The sequence below is a fragment of the Dermacentor silvarum genome, chromosome 9 (assembly GCF_013339745.2).
Source record: "Dermacentor silvarum isolate Dsil-2018 chromosome 9, BIME_Dsil_1.4, whole genome shotgun sequence".
Classification (NCBI taxonomy): Eukaryota; Metazoa; Arthropoda; class Arachnida; order Ixodida; family Ixodidae; genus Dermacentor; species Dermacentor silvarum.
Genome location: NC_051162.1, coordinates 26,181,497 through 26,203,703, shown reverse-complemented (window position 1 = coordinate 26,203,703; position 22,207 = coordinate 26,181,497). Strand labels below are relative to the sequence as shown.

Genomic DNA, 22,207 nt, shown 5'->3' with positions numbered 1-22,207 from the left:
GACGCCCGACGACTCGCCTGGGTTTTCTGCGGCGGTTCGTCTTGGGTCTCGTTGTCCAAGTCCTCCTCCTGGGTGCTCGTTACGTCCCTTGCTCTCTTCGTAGCCGCACAGTTGGCACTCGGGTCCTTGTTTCTCTCTCGTCGGAATGATGCGCAGCGCACAGAAAAAAAATATGTCTGACTCTTGATAATTGACGATGTGTTGAAAAAAAAAAACGGCGACGCAGCACTTCAAAAAAATTGTATTCGTCGGCCGGGAATAGAACCCGGGTCAACTGCTTGGAAGGCAGCTATGCTAACCACTATACCACCGACGTTTTTTTTTTCTTTATTGCCGTCGTCGACGTACAAAATCAAATGTTACAAATGATAAAACGTGCCAGCCACACTTTGGCCAACACAGCACTAAAATCTGTTCAGTGACACCAGTTCATCGAGTACATACATCCATTGTGGTGGATCAGGCAGTGATTTGTAAGCGTCTCTGACGTAAACAACACTCTCAAATGAAGTGTTCTCGCACCGGTATTACAACCAAGTCTGCATGTTCAAATTGCATGCGAGTTTTCCACATAGCGTGGAGGCCCAGGACCATAATGAGGTCGTACGGTACTTGCTCTGAGGTATCTAATGGCAAAAAGCGTATCCCATACGGGTCCAGGGGTAACTGCTTCTTCAGCGTTCTCTGCAGAACGTCCCAGTGAAAGATCGGGTCCCAGCAATCTAGGAAAACATGTTCTATTGTTTCTGGTTTTTTACATAAAAAGCAGTCGGTGTTCCAGGGGATGAAAATACCCTTGCTATGAAGCCAGGTCTTAACGGGAAGTGTGTTTGTATGTAATTTGAAAAAGAAAGACTTAGTTGATGGCCGTACTGGCATTTTCTTGACTCTTTTTAAAACGTCCTGTCCGGGGCCTCCACGGTGTGGCGAACGGTACAAAGGTACAGGTAGCATCGCGTCCACAAGATCTCTGTACAATTTTTTCTTTGTAACGGTGGACAGATACTGCTGTGAGAAACGCACATTTAACATCCTATATGACATCACCACTTCACGCAGGTATCCTTTCACAGTTCCCGGCATGTTCTGAGCCGACGAAACAACGAATCCCGGAAGAAGTCTGCCCAGCCGTACTTGTACTATTGTTCAAAGAAAGAGATCATTTTGATCCCGCAGAAACACAAAGCGTGACACAATTTGTCGCAAAAACAAGTGAACCAGACCAAGCCCACCATTCTTGACCGGGAGAAGCAAGTTTGTTCGACTCGTCCTCTCCCAGGTAGAGGCCCAAATGAAAGTAGCGAAAATGCGGTGAATTTTTTGTACGCTTACCCGCGCAGCACACAACACATTCATAACATACCATATCTTAGAAACTAAAAAGAGGTTGCAAACAGTGGCTCTAGAAAACATTGACAATTGCTTTCCTCTCCAACCGTCAGCCTTTTCCTTTGCTCTCGAAGCTTGGTCGAGCCAGTACGGTTCGGCCTCACGGTAACTTCCGAGAGGCACCCCCAGGTACTGTGTAGGCAACTTTGACCAATTCAATCGAGAAAAGGTCTCCGGCGTGTCTTCCCAACTCCCATGCCAGAAGCCATAACTTTTATCCCAATTTATCTGGGCTCCAGCTGAATCGCAAAATTTTTTGCCTACAGTAGTTGCTTGTTTAATGCTGGCTTTATTTGTACAGAGAATCGCGATGTCGTCTGCATACGCCAATATTTTAACGTGTGCTGCCTGTAGTCGATAGCCTGCTATGCGGTCGTTGTTTTTAATGGCCAAACAGAGTGGCTCGAGATAAGCAGCAAACAGAAGGGGCGAAAGCGGGCATCCTTGACGCACCGACGAGAGCACACGAAAGCTATGGGTGAGCTCCCCATTAACAATGATTCGCGTTGAGCAGTCTTTGTACGCCATCGTTACGCCTTCCGTTATGACACTGCCAACGTTCGTATGTTCGAGTATGCATAGTAGAGCCTTGTGCGAGACGAGGTCGAAGGCTTTCGCCAAATCTATCTGCATCATCGCGACGTAATCGCCAATCGCGTCGCAACACTCTAGCACACTTCGAACCACGTGTACATTTGTTGTAATACTGCGGCCTGTAATGCCACAAGTCTGGTGAGGCCCTACCAATGTTTTGATGACACTTTGCAGTCGTTTCGCTAAAACTTTCGTGAATATTTTGTAGTCAACGTTGGCTAGAGTTATCGGGCGATATGAGCCTGGCAAAAAACGTTTCTTTTCGTCATCACTCTTCGGGATTAGCACAATATGCGAGGTTGTGAAAGACAAGGGCAACCTTTTTCGGTCATACGCTTCGCTGATAACTAGATAGAGGACATGAGCAAGCGCTGACTTAAACGTTTTATAGAAGGTGGCCCCTAAGCCATCAGGCCCAGGTGCTTTGCCGGGCGCCAACTCGTCTATTGCGCACTCTATCTCACTCAGGGTAATGGGATGTTCTAGCCGTGCCTTAACTTCTTCATCGAGCTTTGGCATCAATGAAAGGAATTCCGTCTGGTAGCCATCTTTAGGTTCGCGTGGTTGACCTAAGAAGGCTTGGAAGTGATCGACGATCTTTTGTTTGATGTCGTTCTTGTCGGACGTGATGTCATTGCCTTTAGCTAGCTGGCGGATTTCCTTCCGACATGCGTACCTTTTCTCGTCTGAGAGAGCTCGTTTTGTTGGCGCTTCTCCCGCCCACAGCTTCTCAGACCTTGATCGCACAACGGCGGCTGTGTATTTCTCAGAGTCTATCCTTTCGAGTTCGGCTTTCACTTCCTTTATTTCGTTAACATACACACCAGGCTGGACACTTTCCATGCTGATGAAAAATTGCAGTTGCTGGCGAAGGTTCGTTTCTGCCTGTTTCAGGTTATGCCGAAGAACACTGCTTCTTTCAATAGCCATTGTTTTTACTTTCTGTTTAAATTCTTCCCATTTAATGGCGAAGCTTGCTGATTCGACTGAAATCAGGCTTTCTAGTTCCTTCGCAACAGCATCAACGAAAGCATCGTCATCCAGCAACTGCGCGTTCAATTTCCAGAGGTCCCAGTTAAAGGTGTGTTTGATCTGTCTTTTCCCAAAGGTGGCAGTTACCAAGCAGTGATCGCTATATGCAATGGGTTGCACATCATATTCACTACACAAGGGCATCAATTCGGCTGACACATATAACCTATCTAGCCGAGCGTGGCTATCACGCTGGAAGTGAGTAAACTGCGGGTGAGTACCACTGGCGAAGACACTACCGATATCTTCCAAGTCGTAATCGTGCACCACTGCATTTAGCAATTCAGAACTCTTATCGCGTACGTGTGAAAACTTTGCGCGGTCGTCAGCAGCGCATACACAGTTAAAATCGCCCAGCAGTATTACCAGCTTGTCACATTTTACGTACTCTTCAAGACGCTCAAAGAAGGATCGCCGGTCTGTTTTAATATTCGGTGCGTAGACACAAATGACACGGAAATCCTTATCGCAAAAACAAAAATCCGCCACTAAAAGGCGCCCACTTTCACACGAAAACACTGACTGCACACAAATGCCAAAGTTTCTTCGAATGAATACAGCGCAACCACCTGATCCACGAACAGCGTGAGAAACACACACGTCAAGTGCGCACGAAAATTGGACACCATTCTGTCGGTTAGTTCTTGGCTCTCTATTTTCGTTTCTTGGATTCCCACAAGATGCAAGTCATTATCTAAGAGTAGCCGGCTTAGCTGACATTGCCGCCTTCTTGCACCGAGCCCTCGTACATTTAACGTGGCTACACGTAGCGCTCCTTCGATATTAGCTGCCATGACTACACGGTAGAATGGTGCCCATCACAGTTACGCAAGGACGAGCATTCATAATGACGTGCCGATAACCGCGTCGAATGCCACAAAAGGGAACACAACCCGACCTCTCGAAAGCAACACTCACATGCAACTCGGGCCCTCGTTCCTGACACATATCCAAAAGAATAGCGCTCAGGGTGACGGCCATTGCACTCACCAACCCCCCAACCCACCTCAAGCTAAACACAGTACAGAACTACGGAGGCGGTTTACCCGCCTGCCGTGAATCGGCCGTAATGTTCGGCCGCAGCTTCAAGGTAGGTCTCCTCATACCTGGCGTTTTGGGCGGTGGCTCGTCTCCGCCGCTGCTGTCCTGCGTCGTAGCCAGGCTATTGGTCTGGTCGCGCGGGCGTTTCCCCGCCTGCAAGTTAGCGAGCCCGGTATGGGTGTCCATGTCTTCAGGCTCAGGGGGGGGGGGGGGGGTGGAGGCCACTCCCGGATCAGGTGGGCTCTCTTCCTCAGGATTCGGCATGGCTATAGTGCCCTCTGCTTTCTCTTGTTGTTCAGAGGCGACGGCCTCATCGACGTGTTGCCTCTGTTGCTGAAGTCGTACCTCCGACTTTGCCCCCTCACCAGCTGCTTCCTTAGCAATGGACGATGTGTCTTCCATGTCCGCCTCGTCCATGAATAGGGCGGAGTTGTCGTCGTTGCTCACGCGTCCAGTCACGCTAGCGTACGTCCGCTCGCACTGACTCTCATCGTGACCGAAGCGTTGGCACGCACCACACCGCGGAATGCGGCAGTCTCGACAAATATGGCCCGTTCCGCGGCAGCGCAGGCAGAGGGGCCCTGCCCGGCACAACCACGAGAGCCAGCTCGCCGGCGACGCTCACCTGATGTGGCAGGTCGACCAGCGTTACACCCGGCTTCAACTTCAGCGTAACCAGTCTTGTAGTGGAGCTCTTATCCGCCACGCCATGAACACGCCAGCGGTCGCGGGCGACGTCCGTGACCTTTCCAAACGGCGCGAAGGCAAGACGCACGTCCTCGTCGGGAACGGTGTGCAGCAGCCAATGCACTTTCAAGCGCACATCCTGGTTGGCGGAGTCAATGACGAGGCATCGGCCCTTTTTGACCTGCAGCTCATCAACGCTGACTATTTTCTTCACCGTTTCGTCGTCCTTGAAGGTCACGGCCCAAACGTGGCTCGTACGGTAGGCCCCGAGAGCCACCACTTCCGGCAGGAGCGATAACGGGGCGAGCGCATCGCGGAAATCTTCCACCTGGTATGGGCGGGCCCTGATATCACGATGTAAACAAAAGGGTGTTCACAACAAAACGCCCTGTTGGCAAACTCGGCAAAACAACTTGATACTCGTCAGCAGCAAAATTCCTGTTACCGCGGCCGCTCGGGGCCGCTGAAGCCGCTCCTACGGAGCCCGTCATCATACGTCCGTCACGCTCGGTGGCCGGAAGCAGAATCCCTATACCACCGACGCGTGTTTTCGATAGTTACAAGCAGTCCTACTTGAGCTGTCCAATTGCAATCAGCGTGTAGAGACTGCAACAATAAAATTACGCCCTGTGCACGGAGTAATCTAAATAGCCGTACCCTTTGCCTTCACACTATAATTAATTGCGACCGACCTTGTTTCTCTCTCGCCGGAATGATGCGCAGCGCACAGAAAAAAATATGTCTCACTCTTGATAATTCATGATGTGTTCAAAAAAAAAAAGAAACGGCGACGCAGCGCTTCAAAAAACTGTATGCGTCGGCCGGGAATCGAACCCGGGTCAACTGCTTGGAAGGCAGCTATGCTAACCACTATACCACCGACGCGTGTTTTCGATGGTTACAAGCAGTCCTACTTGAGCTGTCCAATTGCAATCAGCGTGTAGAGACTCCAACAATAAAATTACGCCCTGTGCACGGAGTAATCTAAATAGCCGTACCCTTTGCCTTCACACTATAGTTAATTGCGACCGACCTTGTTTCTCTCTCGCCGGAATGATGCGCAGCGCACAGAAAAAAAATATGTCTCACTCTTGATAATTGATGATGTGTTGAAAAAAAAACGGCGACGCAGCGCTTCAAAAAATTGTATGCGTCGGCCGGGAATCGAACCCGGGTCAACTGCTTGGAAGGCAGCTATGCTAACCACTATACCACCGACGCGTGTTTTCGATGGTTACAAGCAGTCCTACTTGAGCTGTCCAATTGCAATCAGCGTGTAGAGACTCCAAGAATAAATATACGCCCTGTGCACGGAGTAATCTAAATAGCCGTACCCTTTGCCTTCACACTATAGTTAATTGCGACCGACCTTGTTTCTCTCTCGCCGGAATGATGCGCAGCGCACAGAAAAAAAATATGTCTCACTCTTGATAATTGATGATGTGTTGAAAAAAAAAAACGGCGACGCAGCGCTTCAAAAAATTGTATGCGTCGGCCGGGAATCGAACCCGGGTCAACTGCTTGGAAGGCAGCTATGCTAACCACTATACCACCGACGTTTTTTTTTTCTTTATTGCATGGAAATATTAGTAGCTATATGCGAAAATTATTTGTGTTACATATATACATACATGACAAAACAAATTCACACACGCTAGGCAGTCGAATGAAAGTTCAAAAATCGGGTAAACAAACACAAGCGTCCAGATACGAAATCCATTCAGGAACGGGGTCAAAGGTTGGAACAACACTCCGCACTTGAGCAGCCTCTTCTCGAAAGACAGACCTTGTCGAGCGGGGTGGCTCGGCATGTCTGTCGATCATTCGACTTCTCCATAATGAATACAGTCCTAATAACATAAACAAATCATATGGTGCATTACTGATTGTCTTTTTGAAAGGAAGGAACCGGATACCGTAAGGTGTTAGAGGAAATTCTTTTTTGATAGTTCTTTGTAAAATGTCCCAAAAATAAAATGCATCACGACAAAGAATAAAGCAATGTTCTATTTTTTCAGGTTGGCTGCACAGTCTACAATTTGTATTCCACGGTACATATAATCCTTTCTCATGAAGCCATGTTTTAACTGGCAGAGTGGAAGTGTGCAACTTAAAGAAAAATGTTTTCGCTGCTGGCGTTATACACATTCGACGAACACGGCAAAGAACATCTTGACCAAGTAGAGACAGATATGGGTTTCGATACATAGGTGCAGGGAAAAGGTTATTTACAAGTGCTATATTTAGCGATGTTCGATCAACGCTAAATAAATATTCTAACGTGAATCTGGCTTTTAAAAATGAGATAGTATCCACGAGTTCCTTTAGGAAGCCCCATAACGGCAGTTCTTGAGCAGAGTTGGTCGTGACAAAAAGAAAAGGGAGGTGTGAAGCAAGACGTGTTCTGTTAACTGCAAGGAGGAAAGGATGACGGACATTTTGAAGGTAAAATAATCGCATGACCAATTGTCTCACAAACAAATGCACAAGACTGAGACCTCCCTTCTCAAGTGGAAGGAAAAGATTATCCCTTCTCATGGCTTCCCATGATGACTGCCAAATAAAACATGCAAATATTCTGTGGAATGCCTGAACATGGATGCGAGAGCAGTGCAATACCTGCAGAACATAAAGAAGCTTAGAAGCAAGGAATATATTGCACGCCTTAGCTCTTGCGAAAATGGAGAAGTCGCGTCCCTGCCAGGTTGTCATCTTTCGACGGATTGTGGTTATCGCGGATGTCCAATGAGGTCCACTATTACGGAAGTTATCGAGAGCCAAACCAAGATAACGCAGCGAAGACTGATCCCAATGAATATTCGAGAACACAGAGGGAGTTAGAGCCCACATGCCTAGCCAAAACCCCCGACTTTTATCAAAATTTACACTAGCTCCTGCCATTTCACAGAAACGCAAGGTAGTGTTTATTGTCTCAGTAATACTGGGCTTATCGATGCAAAAGAAGGCTATGTCATCCGCATAAGCTAAACTTTAATTTCTTCATCTGCATACCTGTATCCCTTAATGCTTGAGTTATAAAGCACGCTTAAGCAAAGAGGTTCCAAGTATATTGCGAAAAGTAAAGGCGAGAGCGGACAACCCTGACGGACGGATGACTGTACCTGTATTACACCTGAGAGGGTACGGTTCACAATTAACTTTGTAGTACACCCTTTATAACAAAGTGCTATACCATTATATAATGCATCACCTAACTGCAGATGTCGCAGTAATCGGAACAAAAAACTGTGCTGAACCTTATCAAAGGCTTTGGCGAGGTCAATCTGAAGAAGAGCTACTTGATCCATGCTACCTTCTAAGCACTCAAGGACTGAACGTGCGATATGAATATTTGTTTGTATAGAGCGTCCTCGAATTCCACATGTTTGATGGTCACCAACTAATTTAGCAATGACTGTCTGCAACCTATTTGTAAGTACTTTTGCAAATATTTTATAATCGACGTTACATAATGATATCGGCCTATATCCGTTTACACTCTTTAATACTTCATTATCAGTGCTCTTTGAGATTAGGGTCGTATGGCCCTGATAGAAAGTCGGAGGAAGCTCACCATGCTTATAAGAGTCTTTGAAAACCTGCTCAAGAAAGGGACACAGGAATTCCTGAAATTTTACATAAAACTCGGCACTAAGGCCATCAGGGCCAGGCGTCTTGTTTTTCTGCAGAGTTTCCACAGCAAGCTTAATTTCTTCTCGAGTTATTGGCTCGTCAACGCTGACTCGATCATCATCTTGTAATTGTGGCATAAGAGAAATAAATTGATCGGCTTTTTCTTCGTAACCCTGCTGAAGCGTAACTGCAGTGAAAATATTTTTATAGTGATCTTCAAATATGGTGATTATCTGCGACGTTTCTGTATATATGGAACCACCAGATTCAATTTGTAATATCTGCTTTGAAAGCGCGTATCGCTTTTCATCACCAAGAGCCCTTTTTGTGGGCTCCTCATCTGTGAAACGAGTTGTGCGTGAACGCACCACTGCTCCTCTGTACGCTTCCGTCTCATATTTCTGTACCTCTGCTCGAACTGTATTTATCTCGTCGCTATACAACCCTGGCACCTGGCTTTCGAAAGCGTGCAGCTAATGAAGTAGATTATAAAGGTGATGTTTTTCTGCATTTTTTCTTTGAGATAGCTCACATGATATAGCAATCGCTTCATTTTTTACTCTCTGTTTGAACATTTCCCATTGAGCAAACAGTGGGAGCTGTCGACATTGCGTTATCTCTAGAAATAATTCTTTCACTTTGTTTACAAATTTTTCCTCTCGTAAAAGTTCTGTGTTAAGTTTCCACAATTCCCAATTTGGAGTAAACTTGCGAAACTTTCTGGGACCCCATGAAACAGCCACTAAACAATGGTCTGTGAAAAATATAGGCTTCACGGCGTAGTTGTGAATGTGAGACCAGAGATCCGTCGAAACATACACACGATCAAGTCGAGCATGAGAGACGCCTTGAAAGTGTGTGAACCGCACGCAAGAAGGCGTGTAGGCTCCCACGTCTATTAGATTGTGGTCTTCCAGTAATTGCTGAAGCAAAGTTGCACTTGCATCATAACGCTTTGTTAGGTATGAATGGTCTCTATGATCACAAACACAGTTAAAGTCTCCCAAAACTACCAAATCTCTGTCAGTGTCTAGGAACGGAGCAAGAGACAGAAAGAAAGCCTTCCTGTCGCTCACTTTTAGGGGAGCATAGACACAAATAAACCGCCAATTACGGGAACGAAAAGAGAGGTCACAACATATAAAGCGGCCTTCCCCATCAACACGTAGCGACAATGAAGCGTGATTCAACTGCTTTCTAACTAACAAAAAGCACCCAGCGGAAGCACCACACGCTTGGCTAACACACACCTCATAACCTGGTTGAAAAATTTGCAGCGCAAGATTAGCATCGGTAGCAGAAGAAATCTTGGTCTCTTGCACTGCACCAACATCAATTTCATGCTGCCTAAGCACATGGAGTAACTGCTGCTGACGCCTTATACTCCGCAGCCCACGCACGTTGAGTGTCGCTACACATAAGGGGAGGGTGAAGGCAGTAGCCATTTTGCTCACCTAAAGCTTGGCCACAGGTAAATCTGTGGTCTTGCTCCCTTTGCACTTCTTTATAGCACTCTCCTTACTTCGCTGACAAAACCGCCGCGGCACACCATCACCAGGGGAGGGAACCCGTTGAGCACTAGAAGGCACACTCTCGGGTGCCTGTACTGCACTCCCCGTTGTTTCATCGTTGCACGGTGCCGGACGCTTCCTCGCTTGACTGCTGTCCATCGCCTCTTCTTCCTTGTCACCATCGGGGGGCTTTTCTTTAAGGTTTTCTAGCTCATGTGTGCAAACCGAGTTATTGCCTGTAGCTTCGCTTGGGATGCTGTGGCTGCTCGGCATTGGCTCTGGAGACTCCTGTTCTTCGTCCCTGATGCCGCCTATGGCTTCTCCGGTAGCATCGACTATCTCTGTAGCATCCATGAGATGGTCCAGTTGTGGCTCTTCTGCGCTGTGTTGCCCAGAACGAAGCTTATTGGCATAGGTCGATACACAGGCGTCCACCGAGTGACCAAATCGGTGGCACTGCAAGCACCTCGGCGTTCTGCGTTGTCGACGGACATGTCCCACACGCTTGCAACGAAGGCACAGCGGAGGCCTGCCGGGGATAAGTACCAGGCACTGGTGTCCATAAATGGACATAATATGTGGTATTGAGCTTACGGTGACAGTATCCTTGAGCACCAAGGAAACCTCCCGGTTTGTCGTCACCCACTGTTCCATACCAGAGCATCTCCACACCTCTCTCTCGACAGACTTCACCTGACCGTACGCCTGGAACGCCTCTTCAACCCGTCGAGCTTCAAGGTGAGGCGGAAGCCAGAGTAATTTGAGCTTGATATTTTTAGTCTCCGGATCTATCACCATGCACTTCAGTCCTTTGACACGGAGCTCACCACAGGCGACGAGTTTATGTTTCGCCGCACTACTAGCGCAGGTAACCATCCATACATGGCTCATCTGATACTGTCCTACACCTATAATATCTGCAGTATCCACTACTTCAAGCAGAGCGTCTCGGAAGTCAGGAGCACGGTATGGTCTGCCACTCAAGTCCGCATAAAGAAAAAATGGAATTCAGCACATCGTTACCGGTTGGTAGACGCGGGAGGACAACTTTGTAGCTTGCATCTTCATTCAGAAACGGAGTCGACGATCCTCGGCCTGAGGCCGATACGCTGTTTCCAGCAGAGAGCATTCCGAGCACAGCCGTTCCACTCGGCTTCTTCTTCTTCTTCTATACCACCGACGCGTGTTTTTGATTCGTACAAGCAGTCCTACTTGAGCTCTTCAATTGCAATCAGAGTGTAGTGACTGCAACAATAAATATACGCCCTGTGCACGGAGTAATCTAAATAGCCGTACCCTTTGCCTTCACACTATAGTTAATTGCGACCGACCTTCTTTCTCTCTCGCCGGAATGTTGCGCAGTGCAAGGAAAAAAAATATGTCTCACTATTGATAATTGATGATGTGTTGAAAAAAAACGGCGACGCAGCGCTTCAAAAAATTCTATGCGTCGGCCGGGAATCGAACCCGGGTCAACTGCTTGGAAGGCAGCTATGCTAACCACTATACCACCGACGCGCGTTTTCGATTCGTACAAGCAGTCCTACTTGAGCTCTTCAATTGCAATCAGAGTGTAGTGACTGCAACAATAAATATACGCCCTGTGCACGGAGTAATCTAAATAGCCGTACCCTTTGCCTTCACACTATAGTTAATTGCGACCGACCTTCTTTCTCTCTCGCCGGAATGTTGCGCAGTGCAAGGAAAAAAATATGTCTCACTATTGATAATTGATGATGTGTTGAAAAAGATAACGGCGACGCAGCGCTTCAAAAAATTCTATGCGTCGGCCGGGAATCGAACCCGGGTCAACTGCTTGGAAGGCAGCTATGCTAACCACTATACCACCGACGCGCGTTTTCGATTCGTACAAGCAGTCCTACTTGAGCTCTTCAATTGCAATCAGAGTGTAGTGACTGCAACAATAAATACACGACCTGTGCACGGAGTAATCTAAATAGCCGCACCCTTTGCCTTCACACTATAGTTAATTGCGACCAACCTTCTTTCTCTCTCGCCGGAATGTTGCGCAGTGCAAGGAAAAAAAATATGTCTCACTATTGATAATTCATGATGTGTTGAAAAAAAAAAACGGCGACGCAGCGCTTCAAAAAATTCTATGCGTCGGCCGGGAATCGATCCCGGGTCAACTGCTTGGAAGGCAGCTATGCTAACCACTATACCACCGACGCGTGTTTTCGATTCGTACAAGCAGTCCTACTTGAGCTCTTCAATTGCAATCAGAGTGTAGTGACTGCAACAATAAATATACGCCCTGTGCACGGAGTAATCTAAATAGCCGTACCCTTTGCCTTCACACTTTAGTTAATTGCGGCCGACCTTCTTTCTCTCTCGCCGGAACGTTCCGCGACGCACAGAAAAAAATATGTCTTACTCTTGATAATTGATGATGTTTAAAAAAAAACGGCGACGCAGCGCTTCAGAAAATTGTATGCGTCGGCGGGAATCGAACCCGGGTCAACTGCTTGGAAGGCAGCTATGCTAACCACTATACCACCGACGCGTGTTTTCGATGGTTACAAGCAGTCCTACTTGAGCTGTTCAATTGCAATCAGCGTGTAGAGACTCCAACAATCAAATTACGCCCTGTGCACAGAGTAATCTAAATAGACGTACCCTTTGCCTTCACACTATAGTTAATTGCGACCGACCTCCTTTCTCTCTCGCCGGAATGATGCGCAGCGCACAGAAAAAAATATGTCTTACTCTTGATAATTGATGATGTTTAAAAAAAACGGCGACGCAGCGCTTCAAAAAATTGTATGCGTCGGCCGGGAATCGAACCCGGGTCAACTGCTTGGAAGGCAGCTATGCAAACCACTATACCACCGACGCTTTTTTTTTCTTTATTGCCTGCTTTGACACTAGCAAAAAATACAAACGCATATATACAGTGCACTGACATCACATCAGGCGGGATTGTCTTATTAAAATTTCTTGAGGCACACCAGCTCATCAAGAATGCTAACCCAGTCTGCGGGTTCACTGTGTGCACGATACACTTCTCGTATAAAAGAAACACTTTCAATGAAGTTCTCTCGCGTAGAGCGTACATTGGCGTCAGCATGACGAACAGCCATTCTCGTCTTCCAGAAGCTGTGGAGGCCCAGGACCATGAACATATCAAAAGGTATTCCTTGATCACTTTCAACTGGCAGGAATCGAATTCCATATGGGGTTATGGGGAGTTCTTTTTTGAGAGTGCGCTGCAAGACATCCCAATGAAATACTGCGTCCCGACAATCAATGAAGGCATGTTCAATTGTTTCGGGCTTTCTACACAGCAAGCAGTTTGTTGTCCACGGTACGAATATTCCTTTCTGTTCAAGCCATATTTTAACGGGGAGGGTGTTTGTGTGTAGCTGGAAAAAAAAGTTTTCGCAGCAGGTCTTACAGGCATCCTTTTGACTCGTTTCAGCACATCTTTTCCTGGGCCTCCACAGTGAACCATCCTATACAGTGGGGTAGGTAGCATGCTGTCAACCAAATCGACGTACAGTTTTTTCTTTCTCACTGAGCACAAATACTCCAACGAAAGCCGTGCACAGAGATTCGAAAAGACGCAACTACTTCACGATAATAACCAGTCGCTCTTCTACTGATAACACTGGATGTAGTTAAAACAAATTCCGGCAGTTCTATTGCCATTCGCGCCTGAATGACAGTGCGGAGAAAAGCATTTCTTTCATCGCACAGGAAAAAGAACCGCGATACAATCTGTCTAATGAAGAAGTGTGAGAGCCCAAGGCCTCCACTGCGAACACTGCGAAAAAGGTTTGTACGGCTGGTTCGCTCCCAAGTGGAGTTCCACATAAAGGTGGCAAAAACTCGGTGCACCTTTTGAACATTGACGCGAGACATGAACATTACTTGCAGTATATACCAGACTTTGGCAATCAAAAAAACATTGCAAGCTGAGGCACGCGCAAACACTGATAATCCCCGGCCTTGCCATCACTTATCTTTTCTTTCATCGATTCTGTTTGTCCGCTCCATAACTGCGTCGAGTCTTGATAGTGCTCAAGGGGCACACCTAGATAGGGTGCAGGCACAGTAGTCCATTGCATTCCGGCGAAATTAGTGGGCATCGCGTCCCACTTTCCATGCCATATGCCAACACTTTTTTCGAAGTTTATCTGGGCACCCGTGTACTTACAGAAAGATCTTGCCAGGCGGACAGCCTCGATAACGCTTTCCTTGTCTTCACAAAAGACGGCGACGTCATCTGCATAGGCTAGCATTTTAACTTCAGCGGCCTGCAGCCTAAAACCACGTATGTTTACATCATGGATGACTGCCATACAAAAAGGTTCGAGGTATACGGCAAAAAGCAATGGAGACAAAGGACAGCCTTGTCGTACAGACGAGCGGACTGGCACCTTCGAACTAAGGCATTTATTAATTACAATCTGCGTTGAACACTCTTCATAAGCCATTTTAACGCCCTCTAAAATGATGTTCCCAACATTGCAGTGCTTCAATATAGAGAAAAGCACCTCATGTGACACCCGGTCGAAGGCCTTCGCAAGGTCGAGTTGCAACATCGCCACCCGACCCCCAATGTCATCACAACATTCTAGCACATTCCTTGCAATGTGGGTGTTGGTGAAAATTGTGCGGCCTTTAATGCCACACGTCTGGTGTGGCCCTACAAGCTCCTTAATCACGCTTTGGAATCGTCCAGCCAGTACTTTCATAAAGATTTTGTAATCTGTGTTGGTCAGACTTATCGGTATGTATGAACCTACTAAAAGAAGCTTTTCCCGGTCATCGGTTTTAGGAATCAACACTACGTGTGACACGCGAAATGAGGGTGGCACTTTTTTAAATTCATACGCTTCTGAGAGTAGTCTGTGCAAGATACAGGAAAACTCTTGACTGAATGATTTGTAAAACTTGGCGCCTAGGCCATCTGGCCCTGGCGACTTTCCTGACGGCAACTCCTCTATCGCCCTTTCAATCTCTGGTACACTTATTGGCGTTTCAAGGCTTTCTCTAACACCGTCTTCCAACCTTGGCATTTCGCTCATGAATTCGCTGTCGAAGACTAGTCCAGAGCGAGCCCCATTGCCGTACAATTCCCGATAATGCTCAACGAAGGCTCTCTCGATTAAGGCAGCTTCTGACGTCACCTCGTTTTGAAAACGTATCTGCTTAATCTCGTTTCTTGACGCATGCCGCTTTTCATCGCTCATCGCCCGTTTGTTTGGCATCTCACCCATCCATAACCGTTCGCTCCGAGCACGTATAACTGCAGCTTTGTATCGCTCTGCGTCAATAACTTCCAGCTCATGTCTTACTTTCTTTACATTTTCCGCTACCTGATCATGAACCGTATTTTGTACGCTCAAAAGAAATTCTAGTTGTCTTCGCAGCTCTCTTTGTTTCTGCAGTTCTTCATGCTGGCGGCTGCTTCCTCTTTCGATCGCAATGAACTTAACTTGGGCCTTAAATTCTTCCCATGCAGCCATAAATTTGTCATGCTTGTTTGTCATCAACTAATATCTTTTCCTTTACTCTGCGCACAAATGGCTCATCATCAAGCAACTTTTCGTTGAATTTCCACATGTTCCAGTTGAATCGTGTTCTTTTAACTTTTTCCCCCATCGCGAAGCTCACTAAGCTATGATCCGTAAACGATAGCGGTGTGACATTATAACTGTTACAAAGGGGGATCAAATCTAATGAAACATACACTCTGTCCAGCCTTGCTCGGCTGTTTCCTTGAATGTGCGTGTACTGCGGAATCGTACCGTCAGTGAAAATTTGACCCACATCTTCTAAGTTGTGGTCGTCAATTAGTGAGCTCAAAAAGAGAGCACTTTTGTCACGAACATGTTCCCCTCTGATTAGATCTTCCGCAGAACACACACAATTAAAATCACCAAGAAATATGATGTAGCGGTCACACTTTAGATACTGCTCTATATACTCAAAATACAACAATCGGTCGTTCACAATGTTCGGCGCATAAACGCATATGAGCCGCCAGGACGCTCCAGAAAAAGAAAAATCGACAATGAGCATGCGGCCAGTTTGACATACAGTTACACTTTCTTCAATAATGCCAGCACTCTTCCGTATAAGCAACGCGCACCCGCCTGATGTACCATTGGCATGGCATATGCACACATTGTAATGCGCCGTGAAAGGCGTCACCATGCGATCGGTCTGCTCTTGAGTTTCGACCTTAGTTTCTTGTAAAGCGACAACATCGAGTTCCTTCTCCATACACAAGCGACTGAGTTGATACTGTCTCCTTCGTGCTCCGAGGCCACGAACATTTAAAGTGGCCACTCTCAATGCTGTCTCTAATTTCACCGCCATTAGTCTGTATAAGCAAGCCGATCGCAAGGTGCCGCTGGAAAACAAACCATCACAACACTTTGTAAAAAACTTTCCATAAACAAATGCTCAACGAAAAGCAGCTCTAACCACACGCGTACCTTTACGGTGTAAGCGTAGGCAAATTCTGAAGTGGCACCCATCTCTTGACGTCGCTAGTCCGGGCGCCCAAGTAGGCGCCGGATCCTAGGTAGGCGGTTCTGCCGCCGTCCGTCTGTCCGGCGGGATGTTCGGTTTCGGGCGAATGAACGCCCGACGACTCGCCTGGGTTTTCTGCGGCGGTTCGTCTTGGGTCTCGTTGTCCAAGTCCTCCTCCTGGGTGCTCGTTACGTCCCTTGCTCTCTTCGTAGCCGCACAGTTGGCACTCGGGTCTGCGACGTCCATCATTGCAGTTGCTGGCCCGTGCTCTGCTGTACTCGCCCCGGGAGTGGCGAGTTCTATGGCCGTTTCTTCTTTGCCTTTTCCGTCACTTGTCTGCACTGCAGTTTTCTGATCAGTAACCACAGTTGCCACCTTCGAGGCTATGGAAGCCTGCTCAGTGGGCCTGGCAATTGTGTCGGCCGGCAGAGATTGCGCGCGGAAAGACTCATCCACGTCAGCTTCATCCATGAACAGATCGGCCACGTCCTCCCGAAGCGCCGGTCCCGTTACGGAAGCGTAGGTCCTAACACACTCCGTCTCGCCATGGCCGTAGCGACGGCAAACTGCACATCTCGGGACGCGACACTCACGTCGAACATGACCGGTGCTTCGGCATTTCAGGCAAAGTGGTGCTCTGCCTGGTACAACAACTAAGGCCTGCTCACCAGCGACACGAAGTTGATGAGGCAGGTCTTCCACGGTCATACCCGTCTTCAAAACCAACGACACCGAACGGGTTGACGATGCTTTATCTTGCACTCCGTGGACACGCCATTTCTCCCGGAAGACGTCCGTGACCTTCCCGAACGGTGAAAGTGCCGTGCGTATGTCCTCGTCCGTCACGTTGTGCAACATCCAATGCAGCTTCAGCCGCACGGCCTGGTTGGCTGGATCAACCACGATGCACCGATGTTCATTCACTTTTACTTCCTTGGCGCTTGCAAGCCTTTTCACACCTTCATCGCTCTTGAAAGTCACTGCCCAAACGTGGCTCATTTGATACGCCCCTAGGGCGATAACATCCGGCAGTAGGCCTAAGCTAGCCAGTGCGTCGCGGAAATGCTCCACCCGATACGGCCTGGCACGCACATCGGCATGTAAAAACAATGTATTTAAAACAATCCGACCTGTAGGCAGTTGAGGCAGCAAAACTTGATAGTCCGGGTCTTCTGAACCAAAATTCCTGTTACCGCGGCCCTGCTGGGCCGCTGAAGCCGCTCCTATGGAGCTCATGTTCGACACGTCCGCTCGCTAGCGCGGCAGAAAGCCGAATCCTGCTAACCACTATACCACCGACGCTTTTTTTTCTTTATTTCCTTTCCAAGGAATGATACAAAACAAAAAAATCACTAATACATGCTACATTCTGTAATTAAAAACGCTTGCCTGCTTTCGGCAAACGTGGGTAATTAAAACCGCTTCAGGTTAACAAGAGCATCTAATACCGGTATCCATTCTGGTGGATCATTTTGCGCTTTAAATATCTCACGAATAAAGGCGATGCCTTCTTTGAAATATTCTCTGGCAGGCTGGGGGTTTAAGTCGGCATGGTGCACTGCCATTCTTGTTTTCCATATGCTATGAAGACATAGCGCCATAAACATGTCATACGGCACTCCTTTATCGTTTGCGGTTGGGAGGAAGCAGATGCCATATGGGGTAAGCGGCAAATCTTTTTTCAAGGTGCGCTGCAGTATGTCCCATAAGAAGGTGGAATCTTCACATTCAAGGAAAATATGGTCGATAGTTTCCGGCTTTTTGCACAGTAAGCAATTTATCGTCCAAGGCACAAAAAAAACCCTTCTGCTCTAAGCACGGTTTAACGGGCAGAGTTCCGGTGTGCAAGTGAAAGAAAAACGTTTTAACCGTAAATCGTACTGGCATCCGCTTCACCCTTTTCAGTACGTCTTTGCCAGCCCCTGCTGGAAACATGGAGCGATAAAATGGTTCTGGCATAGATACATCAACAACATCTTTATACAGTTTCTTTCGAGTGACGCTGCTGAGGTATTCCAACGAGAACCGTGCCCCGAGGAACTGGTAAGACCAGACGGCTTCTCGCAGGAAGCCTCGTACTTTCGGTCCTTTAACCCGATCAGATGACACAATAAACGCCGGCATAACATCACATAATCTCATTGAATAACAGTACGTAGGAAACCGTTGCTTTGGTCCCGCACAAAGATAAATCTGGACACTACCTGTTTTAAAAACAAATGCGCCAAGCCCAGTCCGCCGCTTTTCAAGGAGCGGAATAAATTTGTGCGATTTGTACGCTCCCATGTTGAACCCCATATATACACTGCAAGCACCCGGTGCAGCCTTTGAATGCTTGCTCTCGTCGCACACAATACTTGAAGAACGTACCAGATCTTGGCTACCAGAAAGAGGTTATACACTGTTGACCTTGCAAATATAGATAGGTCTCTCCCTCCAAACTTGGTAGATTTTTCCTTTATTTGCTCTGCTTTATTCTTCCAATAGTCATTAGTGTCTCTGTAGTGATTTAAAGGCACCCCGAGGTATTTCGTTGGTGAAACCGTCCGCTGAATGTTTTCAAAGACTGCAGGGGTGTCATCCCAATCCCCATGCCAAAGGCCCAAAGATTTGTCCCAATTGATAGCGCTGCCTGTCATTTTACAAAAACTCGTCGCGACACTCACCGCGTTCCTGACACTTGCTTGGTCAGTACAGAAAACAGCAATGTCGTCAGCATATGTGAGTAGCTTAACTTCGCTTGTGCTCAACTTGAAAACTTTTATTGCACTGGACGACATGATTTTCAAACAGAAAGGCTCCAGGTACAGCACAAACAGTAAAGGAGACAATGGGCATCCTTGCCTAACAGAGGACTTTATCTGGAAACTGGCAGTTAATGAGTTATTAACTTTAATCCTGCTAGAAATGTCCGCATAACACATTGTTATGCCTTCCATCAAGACCATCCCGACATTGATATATTCTATAATGTTGAAAAGGACTTTATGAGCAACTCTGTCGAATGCCTTCTCTAAGTCGAGTTGTAACATTGCGACTTTCCCGCAGTAGGCATCGCAGCACTCCAGGACTGTTCTAGCCACGTGTATGTTGGTCAGAATGGACCTTCCTTTTATGCCGCAAGTCTGATGTGGCCCTACAAGTTTGGTTATAACGCTTTGAAGTCTTCTGCTTAACACTTTAGCGAAAATGTTGTAGTCCGTGTTCGTTAGACTTATTTGTCGATACGCTCGTACTGACAGCAATGCAGCTGGATCGTCTGTTTTTGGAAAAAGTACAACATGGCTCTGCCTGAAAGAAGGGGGTAGCTTCTTTCTTCTGTATGCCTCAATTATTACGTTAAGGAGGACAACTGCTATTTCCGTTTTAAACGCCTTGTAGAATTCTGAACCCAAACCATCAGGGCCTGGTGATTTCCCTGCACTCAAATCACCGATCGCCCACTCAATTTCTGCAACGTTGATTGGAGCTTCGAGGTTCGTTTTAAATTCTTCTTCTAGTTTTGGCATGAGCCTCAAGAAATCGCATGGAAATCCTTCCTCAATCTGTGGTTCGTGGCCAAGCAATTCTTGATAATCATCGACAAAAGCGCGTCGTATCAGTTTCTCGTCTCGCACAACTTCATCTCTGTACATTATCGCTTTTATTTCGTTGCGCGACGCATAGCTTTTTTCGCCTGATAGAGCACGTTTGGTCGGGTTTTCACCCATATATATTTTTTCCGCACGTGCGCGTACTATTGCTCCTCTGTATCTTTCTGTATTAATTACTTCTAGTTTGCTTTTAACTTCTTTTATTTCTCTGGCAAAGGTACCCGGAGCTGCAGTTTCCGCATTCAAATAAAATTCAAGCCGACTTTGCAGCTCAGTTTCTTCTTTCCTTTGCTGTCTGCGCAATGCGCCTCCTCTTTCGATAGCTGAAATTTTCGCGTTTTGTTTGAAATCTTCCCATGCTTCAGCGTAACACCCCGGTTCACTTTCCAGTAGATCTCCAATTTTTCACTATACCACCGACGCGTGTTTTCGATTGTTACAAGCCGTCCTACTTAAGCTCTTCAATTCCAATCAGAGTGTAGAGACTGCAAGAATAAAATTACGCCCTGTGCACGGAGTAATCTAAATAGCCGTACCCTTTGCGTTCACACTATAGTTAATTGCGACCGACCTTCTTTCTCTCTCAGCCGGAATGATGCGCAGCGCACGGAGAAAAAAGAATATGTCTCACTCTTGATAATTGATGATGTGTTGAAAAAAACGGAGACGCAGCGCTTCAAAAAATTCTATGCGTCGGCCGGGAATCGAGCCCGGGTCAACTGCTTGGAAGGCAGCTATGCTAACCACTATACCACCGACGCGTGTTTTCGAATAGTACAAGCAGTCCTACTTGAGCTGTTCAATTGCAATCAGAGTGTAGAGACTGCAACAATAAATTTACGCTGGATGCACGAAGTAATCTAAATAGCCGTACACTTTGCGTTCACACTATATTTAATTGCGACCGACCTTCTTTCTCTCTCGCCGGAATGATGCGCACCGCACGGAAAAAAATATGTCTGACTATTGATAATTGATGATGTGTTGAAAAAAACGGCGACGCAGCGCTTCAAAAAATTCTATGCGTCGGCCGGGAATCGAAACCGGGTCAACTGCTTGGAAGGCAGCTATGCTAACCACTATACCACCGACGCGTGTTTTCGAATAGTACAAGCAGTCCTACTTGAGCTGTTCAATTGCAATCAGAGTGTAGAGACTGCAACAATAAATTTAGCTCTGGATGCACGAAGTAATCTAAATAGCCGTACCCTTTGCGTTCACACTATAGTTAATTGCGACCGACCTTCTTTCTCTCTCGCCGGAATGATGCGCACCGCACGGAAAAAAATATGTCTGACTATTGATAATTGATGATGTGTTGAAAAAAACGGAGACGCAGCGCTTCAAAAAATTCTATGCGTCGGCCGGGAATCGAACCCGGGTCAACTGCTTGGAAGGCAGCTATGCTAACCACTATACCACCGACGCGTGTTTTCGAATAGTACAAGCAGTCCTACTTGAGCTGTTCAATTGCAATCAGAGTGTAGAGACTGCAACAATAAATTTACGCTGGATGCACGAAGTAATCTAAATAGCCGTACCCTTTGCGTTCACACTATATTTAATTGCGACCGACCTTCTTTCTCTCTCGCCGGAATGATGCGCACCGCACGGAAAAAAATATGTCTGACTATTGATAATTGATGATGTGTTGAAAAAAACGGAGACGCAGCGCTTCAAAAAATTCTATGCGTCGGCCGGGAATCGAACCCGGGTCAACTGCTTGGAAGGCAGCTATGCTAACCACTATACCACCGACACGTGTTTTCGAATCGTACAAGCAGTTCTACTTGAGCTGTTCAATTGCAATCAGATTGTAGAGACTGCAACAATAAAGTTACGCTCTGTGCACGAAGTAATCTAAATAGCCGTACCCTTTGCGTTCACACTATAGTTAATTGCGACCGACCTTCTTTCTCTCTCGCCGGAATGATGCGCAGCGCACGGAAAAAAATATGTCTGACTATTGATAATTGATGATGTGTTGAAAAAAACGGTGACGCAGCGCTTCATAAAATTCTATGCGTCGGCCAGGAATCGAACCCGGGTCAACTGCTTGGAAGGCAGCTATGCTAACCACTATACCACCGACGCTTTTTTTTTTATTTATGAACCTTGTTTTATTCACACACACAGATACACATACACATGTAAAAGTACGCTGGCCTACTTGGGCCACCGTAGCAAGCTAAAATTTTTTGAACTCCACCAATTCATCAAGCA

The 22,207-nt window shown here is 46.9% G+C and overlaps 2 protein-coding genes, 14 non-coding genes and 1 pseudogene across 16 annotated transcripts; all 17 read right to left on the bottom strand.

Moving 5' to 3' along the window:
• Positions 1 to 244: 244 nt before the first annotated feature.
• Positions 245 to 316, bottom strand: Trnag-ucc (transfer RNA glycine (anticodon UCC)). Its single transcript has one exon. It is a non-coding gene; the product is annotated as a tRNA-Gly (tRNA).
• A 5,240-nt stretch (positions 317 to 5,556) lies between these two features.
• Positions 5,557 to 5,628, bottom strand: Trnag-ucc (transfer RNA glycine (anticodon UCC)). The gene has a single exon. It is a non-coding gene; the product is annotated as a tRNA-Gly (tRNA).
• A 264-nt stretch (positions 5,629 to 5,892) lies between these two features.
• Positions 5,893 to 5,964, bottom strand: Trnag-ucc (transfer RNA glycine (anticodon UCC)). The gene has a single exon. It is a non-coding gene; the product is annotated as a tRNA-Gly (tRNA).
• A 266-nt stretch (positions 5,965 to 6,230) lies between these two features.
• Positions 6,231 to 6,302, bottom strand: Trnag-ucc (transfer RNA glycine (anticodon UCC)). Its single transcript has one exon. It is a non-coding gene; the product is annotated as a tRNA-Gly (tRNA).
• A 115-nt stretch (positions 6,303 to 6,417) lies between these two features.
• LOC119464684 (uncharacterized) lies at positions 6,418 to 7,593 on the bottom strand. The gene has a single exon (XM_037725678.1). The coding sequence runs from the start codon at positions 7,591 to 7,593 to the stop codon at positions 6,418 to 6,420; it is 1,176 nt and encodes a 391-aa protein (XP_037581606.1).
• A 2,237-nt stretch (positions 7,594 to 9,830) lies between these two features.
• Positions 9,831 to 11,016, bottom strand: LOC125939803 (uncharacterized; annotated as a pseudogene).
• Positions 11,017 to 11,333: 317 nt separating this feature from the next.
• Positions 11,334 to 11,405, bottom strand: Trnag-ucc (transfer RNA glycine (anticodon UCC)). Its single transcript has one exon. It is a non-coding gene; the product is annotated as a tRNA-Gly (tRNA).
• A 264-nt stretch (positions 11,406 to 11,669) lies between these two features.
• Trnag-ucc (transfer RNA glycine (anticodon UCC)) lies at positions 11,670 to 11,741 on the bottom strand. Its single transcript has one exon. It is a non-coding gene; the product is annotated as a tRNA-Gly (tRNA).
• Positions 11,742 to 12,007: 266 nt separating this feature from the next.
• Trnag-ucc (transfer RNA glycine (anticodon UCC)) lies at positions 12,008 to 12,079 on the bottom strand. The gene has a single exon. It is a non-coding gene; the product is annotated as a tRNA-Gly (tRNA).
• Positions 12,080 to 12,340: 261 nt separating this feature from the next.
• On the bottom strand, positions 12,341 to 12,411 carry Trnag-ucc (transfer RNA glycine (anticodon UCC)). The gene has a single exon. It is a non-coding gene; the product is annotated as a tRNA-Gly (tRNA).
• A 260-nt stretch (positions 12,412 to 12,671) lies between these two features.
• Trnag-ucc (transfer RNA glycine (anticodon UCC)) lies at positions 12,672 to 12,743 on the bottom strand. Its single transcript has one exon. It is a non-coding gene; the product is annotated as a tRNA-Gly (tRNA).
• Positions 12,744 to 16,439: 3,696 nt separating this feature from the next.
• Positions 16,440 to 17,650, bottom strand: LOC125939802 (uncharacterized). The gene has a single exon (XM_049655242.1). The coding sequence runs from the start codon at positions 17,625 to 17,627 to the stop codon at positions 16,440 to 16,442; it is 1,188 nt and encodes a 395-aa protein (XP_049511199.1). The 5' UTR covers positions 17,628 to 17,650.
• Positions 17,651 to 20,673: 3,023 nt separating this feature from the next.
• On the bottom strand, positions 20,674 to 20,745 carry Trnag-ucc (transfer RNA glycine (anticodon UCC)). Its single transcript has one exon. It is a non-coding gene; the product is annotated as a tRNA-Gly (tRNA).
• Positions 20,746 to 21,006: 261 nt separating this feature from the next.
• Trnag-ucc (transfer RNA glycine (anticodon UCC)) lies at positions 21,007 to 21,078 on the bottom strand. Its single transcript has one exon. It is a non-coding gene; the product is annotated as a tRNA-Gly (tRNA).
• A 262-nt stretch (positions 21,079 to 21,340) lies between these two features.
• On the bottom strand, positions 21,341 to 21,412 carry Trnag-ucc (transfer RNA glycine (anticodon UCC)). The gene has a single exon. It is a non-coding gene; the product is annotated as a tRNA-Gly (tRNA).
• A 261-nt stretch (positions 21,413 to 21,673) lies between these two features.
• On the bottom strand, positions 21,674 to 21,745 carry Trnag-ucc (transfer RNA glycine (anticodon UCC)). Its single transcript has one exon. It is a non-coding gene; the product is annotated as a tRNA-Gly (tRNA).
• Positions 21,746 to 22,006: 261 nt separating this feature from the next.
• Positions 22,007 to 22,078, bottom strand: Trnag-ucc (transfer RNA glycine (anticodon UCC)). Its single transcript has one exon. It is a non-coding gene; the product is annotated as a tRNA-Gly (tRNA).
• Between the last annotated feature and the right edge of the window lie 129 nt (positions 22,079 to 22,207).